Source organism: Propithecus coquereli, unplaced genomic scaffold (assembly GCF_000956105.1).
Source record: "Propithecus coquereli isolate 6110/MARCELLA unplaced genomic scaffold, Pcoq_1.0 Scaffold38, whole genome shotgun sequence".
Lineage (NCBI taxonomy): Eukaryota > Metazoa > Chordata > Mammalia > Primates > Indriidae > Propithecus > Propithecus coquereli.
In genome coordinates, this window is record NW_012149507.1 from 8,045,209 (window position 1) to 8,053,213 (window position 8,005).

The following is an 8,005-nucleotide window of genomic DNA, read 5'->3' on the forward strand; positions in this document are numbered from 1 at the left end:
GTATCCTTAAAGAGGATAAAATTCTATTACAGAAAAAAATACAAAAAAGAAAAAGACAATGCATTTATAAATATACAGATACATGGCATTATGATTACTACAAATAACTTTTAACAATGGAGTATAACAGCAGTCCCCAGCCTTTTTGGCACCAAGGACCAGTTTCATGGAAGACAGTTTTTCCACAGAGTGGGGTGGTGGGGTGGGAGGGTGGTGAGGAGGAGCTCAGGTGGTGATGCGAGCAATGGCGGGAGGGGAGTGGCTATAAATACAGATGAAGCGTTGCTATTCATCTCTTGCTGTGTATCCCCCCAATTTTTCCACTGATGGAGGTGGAGAGTGGGGCAGAGCTCTGTGGTCTGGTCCCTAACAGACTGTGGACTGGGGGTGGGGGACTGCAGGGGTATAAGATGGAACGTCTGTGTGTGTGTGTTTGTGTGTTCATGAGTTTCTGAAGATTGCGGTAGAAACTGTATCTTTTTTCTGTAGTTTGGTCATATGTATGTATTTCCGTGCTTATAGCTACATAATTATAGATTCATTCTGTTTTTCTATAATAGAATTTTTTATGTTCCTTAAGGACACACTCAAAGAAATGTCAAAACAGCAGCTAAAGTGTCATATTTTCCCAAGTGCTTTACCTGTTGTGGACTCTGATGATGCTATCTTTAGTTCTATCTTTAGTTAGGATACCTAACATGGTTGCTAGTTAGGATTTTTGTTTTATTCCTATGCCTTTCTTTGTCTACTGATTCTATGCAGATAGAACAGGTTCTGAGTTAAATTTTGTTTATGTTAAATTATTTTTTTATAACTGTTTTTGATTTCTTTGTTAAAAGATTCACTCTTTTCCACTGGGTGATGGTTTTTTCAATTTGAAGTTTGAATCGGGCTAGAAGTACGTAAAGATGCAGAGGTGTATATAAGTAGAAAAATATAGTATACAGTGTTTCACACACAGATGTTAAAGCTTAATTTTTTAACGTAACTAAAATTATTTTTATGTATACTAATGATACTCTAGATGTATTTTAAAAGATTTTAATTAATTTGTAGTAGAAATATTTTGGTAGACTTGATTTGAAATATTTTCTTTTATTAGTGGTCACGTGGGTTCTCGAAGTCCTTCTATGATTAGTAACGATTCTGAAACCTTAGAAGAGTGTATGGTGTGCTCAGATATGAAAAGAGATACCCTTTTTGGCCCATGTGGACATATTGCTACCTGTTCTTTATGTTCTCCACGAGTCAAGAAATGCCTCATCTGTAAAGAACAAGTTCAATCCAGGACAAAGGTAATATGCTTTTAATATAGTATTTTATTATTTTATGAAGTTTTTTGAGACTATAATTAATGATAAATAAGATTATATGACATCATGAGTCTGTTTAATTTTGTTCTTCCAACCAATGATTTAAATATAGGAATATATAATTTATACATTTATTAAGAGATCAATTCAGAATTTCTGAATTTATTGCTGGTTTACAGTCTTATTAATGTATTTATTTGCCAAGTTCATTATTATCTGAATTCAATAGTACTATTACTCTAAGAAATGTTTTTTTCTAGCCCTGATGTGTTTCCTTCTAAAGTATAGTAGCTAAAAATAAGTTATCTATTGTTTTGCTTTCAAAGCCCCCTATAACCATAGGTACATTTAATTCTACTTTGCATTGTAGTTACTTGTATATCATACTTTTTTTTGAGTTTTGTATTCATTTTTGTAAAAACACTAGTTCATTTTATTTTTTTTTTTTTTGTAGAATATCACATCTTAGATTTGTTTGATTGTTTTATCATAGTGTTGTTCAACTTGTTTCTCTGTTCTCAGTGTTTCCAATAAACTGGAAGTTTGGTATAATGACTTGGTTAGGGTCAGCTTAACATTTTTTGGCAAGAAAACTGTACAAACGGTGCCATGTACTTCATGTCTCACCTGGAGGCAAATAAAGTTTTGTCCTCCTGTAATTAGTAATGACCAAATTCTTTATCCAGTCTGAACTTTTTATCTCTTCCTGAGTCCTTTTGCTGTTTGAGAAGTATTATTCTTTTCTGGGTTTCTGGTTTTATTCTTTTCCAATGTATCTTAGTGCTTTATTATAGCTGTACCATTTTACTCATTTTGGTTTACTGAAATAATTGATTTTTTTTTTTTTTTTTTTTTTGAGACAAAGTCTCACTGTGTTGCCCGGGCTAGAGTGCCATGGCGTGAGCCTAGCTCACAGCAACCTCAAACTCCTGGGCTCAAGCGATCCTCCTGCCTCAGCCTCCCGAGTAGCTGGGACTACAGGCATGCACCACCATGCCTGGTTAATTTTTTCTATATATTTTTAGTTGTCCGATTAATTTCTTTCTATTTTTAGTAGAGACGAGGTCTCGCTCTTGCTCAGGCTGGTTTTGAACTCCTGAGCTCAAACAATCCGCCTGCCTCGGCCTCCCAGAGGGCTAGGATTACAGGCGTGAGCCACTGCGCCCGGCCAATAATTGATTTTTTTTTTTTTTTTAGTTTTTCCTTACTTGATTGTGTGTGTGTGTGTGTGTGTGTAAGTAAAGTGAGATTTGAGTAAAAGTGTTTTTCTCAAGGTGAGTAGTTTAAACTCAAGAAATATGTTGAAGTATAAACTTATGAAGTATATGCTCTTTTTCCATTCCCTTTTTATTCTCTTCATTTTTCTCTTGGCATTTTATTAACCATCATTAATTAGAAAGGAGCTGGTGCTAATTCTCGTAATAAATTAGCTGGCACTGACTTAAAAGGTTTTATCTTGCCAATACTTCTTACATTTTCAACCTTCTAAGCCTGGATGGTTTTTATGATCCAGATGAATATATCTTTGGTAAAAATTTTGGCATAGGAAAAAGCACAAGGAAATTACTTTTGGTAGGAGACACTGGAGTGCTACTGTGTGTGTAGTTACTTAATTTATAAAGGTCAGGAGGGTGAGCTAACAGCACTTACTGTATGCCAGGCTCTGTGTTGACATTTCATATGTATTAAAATTGGTATCAGCCCTGCTTAGTAAATTAATGTGGATTAGTCTACTTGGTATTTATAATTTTCTTTAGGTACCTGCTTACAATAAAGTGACAGTTTGGGAAAGAATATGAGAGAATAAAAATTCAAGCCATTCTCGTTTTTACATTGGTCTGTGTATTCTCCCGTTGTGCTCGAAACTTTTTGTTAGATTAAGCCCTGTTTCAGCAAACCTTTATTGAGCACCTGTTTTCTAGTCAAGACAAAGATGTATATGATAATTACCTGCTAAAATTTATAATCTGTTGGCAAACTATGACTTAGTTTAAAAGCTACTTTGCTATATAGGATGTTATAGGTGCTTTATGAAAGATGTAAACTGAATAAGAGTTCAGCACCCCAGGTTGTCAAAAGCAGAGTCTCAGGTATGAAATGGCCCTTATAAAAGCTGAAGCTCAAAGAAAGTACACTGACAGCTGGTTCTTGAACACGGGTCTCTAAATTCTTAAACCCTTGTTCTTTTCACTGTGTTGTGATGCACAGATAAGATTAAGAACAATGTCTACAAGGGAGGGTTGATGGAACAGGGAGGTAGAGAGGAAACCATATGCTGTCATTCTTTTTCAGACTTTCTGAATACAGTTATTGCAAGAATTAATCGACTTGCAATTTGTTTTGTAAATTATGAAAATTTCAAACCTTTAGAAAAGTACGAAAATTAACATACCCACCCACCCGACAGATTTGCCAGGTTGCTTGCAGAGCCTTTGACTATAAAGAAATAGTGACCCCAAGTGGTTAAAGAGTAATGAATGTCTTCATTGAAGAAAAAAAAATACAGTATTTGGAGGGTGGGAGAATAAATGAGCTTAGTCTCTTTAACAATTAGAGAAATAGAAATAAAAAATTACATATTAATATGAACTATTCCTATCAGATTAGTAAAGGTAAATTAAAAAAAAATGCTAGCGAGGAAATTAGGAAATGGGCTTTCCAAACACTGCTGGAAGCTAGGAGACTATCCTGACCACATGTATATAAACCATTACCGCAACGTGACTCGATTTAGTAATTCTACTCCTGGGAGTATAACCTGAGGAGATAATCCAGGAGGAGAACAGTCATGGTTACAAAGTTTTTTTTAATAATAGAGGAATGGGTAAGTAGATGGTTGTTAGATCAGTTTGCTACATTATTTTAACTTCTTTGAAAACAATTCATGTGCACAAACAAATGCATTGGGAATCATTTAAAAAATCAGCACAACTTTATACATAATATCTGATTTGCTCTTAATCACCCTGTGAAGAATTGTTCTTAGACATTCAAGTAAAACAAACAAACAAACAAACAAAAAACAAAACTGTGGCTCAACAATGTTAGATAATTTGTTAGTTTTGGAGGTAGATTTTGAATCCAGAAATACTGTTCTTGACCAACCATGTTTTACTGCTTTCCACTGTTGTTACGATTATGCAAATTCTATGTACATACTGAAGTATAAGCTGGGAAAGGCCATAGAGAGAGCGTGCAATATTTGGTTGTTTAGGTGACATTATAGGTGAGTGGTTGTTGTCATTTTTGGACAGTAATATTAAATGACATGAGAGAGCTAAATGTGACTGTGTGTTAGAAGCAGGGAGAACAGGTGAAAGACAGCTGTGAAGCCAAGGGCAAGAGCCAAGGTTAATAGTTACATGCTCAAAACTCAGGCTAAGTGGACATGAGGAGGGGGTAAAATTGAGGGAAAATTATGCACAGGTTGTAGAAGACTTGTGGCTTTAGAGATTAGGGAGAAAGAATAGCTCAAATCTCAGGGCTTCAGGCAGCATGAGAATTGACCAAGTACTGGAAAAAGGTGCTTTTATTAATAGGTAGAGTTCCTTAAATGTGGGTAAACAGAAAAATCCCTCTTGGACTTTAGCAATCTGGCTAGATTTTTATTAATATTAGAAATCAATCTTCTCTTGGTCATTTGAGTTTTTTAACTGTTTTATTTATTCATGTCTTTTTAATTTCCTCTCAAAAGTAGTTTTTGGGGGAAAAAAATTGAAGTCTAACCTGGTCTCCCTGACGTCAGAGGAAATGGAGTTTTTCTATACTGTTCTTTAGGACATGTAGGGAGATTAACGTAGAAATAGTGCCTGTCATGCTAGGGTATGGAAAGATGTGAAAATGAGTAACCAGGAGAGTAGAGGACAAGGGGAAAGTGAGCATTAAACTTCTCTGTGCTCTGTGCTCTTTCCTTATAGAGCAAATACATTGCATATAAAATCTGTTATACTGACTAGGTTTATTTGTAGATGTTCACTCTGTGCTGTAACCTCTTTTACTGTATGTAGATTGAAGAATGTGTGGTATGCTCTGACAAGAAAGCAGCTGTTCTTTTTCAACCCTGTGGACACATGTGTGCTTGTGAAAGTAAGTAGTTTATACAGAACTTCCTCAGTGTTATTATAAAAATGGAAACAAAACAAAAGTTATATCTTTGAGGTTTTGTTTTTGTATTTTTGCTTTTTGGATAATTTACAAACAAAAAAGTTGGTGGGCCTCTAGTACCTTCCATTTCTTTCTCTGTACTAGAATGTCATCTATTTCCCTGTATGAGCTGAGCATTAAGGAAGACTGAATATGCTGTGTTCTGCCACCTTGGATTTTGACTTTAGTTATATTAGCCCAAAATGATCTCGTTTCACACACAATAGAAATTTATTTCCAAAAATGAATATTGAAACATTAAGTCTAGGCTTTTTTCATATATAAAATTAGCACATCTTCATTAGTCTTCACCTTAATATTGCCTCTGTTGCGTACTTTCCCCGCTACTAAGAACCCATAGCAATCATTTGGGGCTATAAATTCTGCCCTTCCATTAGCCTTTATGTCAAGAGAGCTTATAGAAATCTTTTCTTTATGAGGACATTATTAAAATTTAAGAGATGTTTTAAAATTTCTCTTAAACATGTTCTCTCGAAGGCCTGTGCTTTTTATATTCCCCTTGTTCAAGTTCATACACTGTTTAATATTCTCTTCCCTTTGCTTTTTTTCATTTTGTTGAACAAGTTTAACAACTTACACATTTTTTAAATGAGCCCAATGTAAAGCATGGTGTTTCCTGTTATTAGATAGTTCACTCAGTAAGTATTGACTTTTTTTTTTTTTTTTTTAAGACAGAATCTCACTTTGTCTCCCGGGCTAGAGTGCCGAGGCATCATCATAGCTCACAGCAACCTCAAACTCCTAGGCTCAAGCGATTACTTGCCTCGGCCTCCTTAGTAGCTGTGACTACAGGTGCATGCCACCAGGCCTGGCTAATTATTTCTATTTTTAATAGAGATGGGGTCTCGGTCTTGCTCAGGCTGGTCTCGAACTCCTGACCTCAAGTGATCCTCCTGCCTCAGCCTCCCAGAGTGCTAGGATTATAGACATGAGCCATCGTGCCTGGCCTGGTATTAACTTTTAATATGTTATCTGACTAGAATAACATACAAATGATATATGATCGTTTAATCTCATTGGCATAGATCTACTTTAAGCCTTGGTGGTTTTTTATTCTGATAGGCAGCTGGTCAACTAAAGAAAGGGTCAAGGTTTTCTACTGTAGCATTCTGCCCCAAGTAACTGTTTCTGTTTACCTAAGACTGATAAAGTGGCTATCACCAACTGTCAAAAGGGCACATAGAAGGAGAATTCTCTGTCTTAGGTAAAAAGGGCTTAGTAACCTTAAGTTTTCATAGGCCAGAGGTTGACAGACTTTCTTAAAAGGTCAAATAGTAAATATTTTTGGCTTTGTAGGCCACATAGTTTCTGTAGTAACCACTTAACTCTTTAATTACTCAACTCTGATACCGTAGTACAAAACCAACCATGGAAAATATGTAAATGAGTGGGCGTGACTATGTTCAAATAAAACCTTATTTACAAAAACAGACTATAGGTCAGATTTGGCTCACAGATGATAGTATGTTGACCTCTATCACTGACCAAAGTGATACCTACATGAGACTTGAAAGATGATTATACTTGCTAGTTGGTAATACAGATTTTAGAGCCTTAATGTAATATTTTCCCTAAGAGCTTTCAAAGTTTTTTATGTGGTTTCTGCCTTAAAATGTAACAAGAGCAATGTCTAACTCTTTTTGAACTTTTAACTCTGTACCAGATATTTTAATCTCTTTTTGAATATTTCCTCATTTATCTTCAGGACAATCCTAAGAAGTAGATGGTTTTCTACATTTTATAGACATTTCTTAAACATTTATTTGCTAGGGAAGATGAAATTGAAATGGAAAATGTTCCTTTCCCAAGGAGTATACAGAAAGTAGTTAGTCTAGTATACACATCACAGTAATGTCAAGCAGAATGTTGGAACCTTGAAGAGTTTAAAGTGCCTTCTTAGGTCAGAGGAAAGAGAGATTATATTCCTTTTGGAAGAGCTGAAGAAATATTTTATAGAAATAATATGATAACTAAATTTAACAATTACAAAAATTTTAAATAATTGTAATTATGTATTATGTATTTAGACAATTAAATTAATCCTTTAAATTTAAGAAGAAATCTGCCCTGACATTGAAGATAAATTCTGAACCAGATTTCTACTAGCATTAGCTCATACCTAGTGCATCTTGCACAATCAAGCATCAGACCCATTTATGTTTATTTAGGCTTTGGCATGAGGTCGGCCTTGATAACCATTCTCTATCCAACAGTGTACTAAGTATTAAGAGTATATGCCCCACACTGTCCACATCAGTGGTTTTGTGCTTTGTTGAAGTTTAACATTTTGTCATAAGTTATCCCTGGATATCGTGCCATGGGTTTTCATTATTTTTCCTGTTTTTTGAAATGAGCCAAAAAGTGAAAGACACTTGGTGCATGCACTAAGGTATTAAGTATACTTTTGTAATAAATGTTAATGAGAAAGGCTATGTTGAATTACTGTGTGTTGTTTTATAATTAATTAACAAGTTTATTTGTAAGGTAGTATTAACAATCCACAAATATGATTGTGCCTAGATATTTCT

At 34.9% G+C, this 8,005-nt stretch overlaps 1 protein-coding gene across 1 annotated transcript in view; it reads left to right on the forward strand.

Moving 5' to 3' along the window:
* Positions 1-8,005, forward strand: part of MIB1 (mindbomb E3 ubiquitin protein ligase 1) — a 150,426-nt gene that overhangs the window by 135,909 nt on the left and 6,512 nt on the right. The window contains exons 15-16 of the mRNA XM_012652088.1: positions 1,103-1,295; positions 5,321-5,399. Of these exons, the coding sequence (XP_012507542.1) occupies positions 1,103-1,295; positions 5,321-5,399 (272 nt within the window). The remainder of the gene's footprint in view (positions 1-1,102; positions 1,296-5,320; positions 5,400-8,005) is intronic.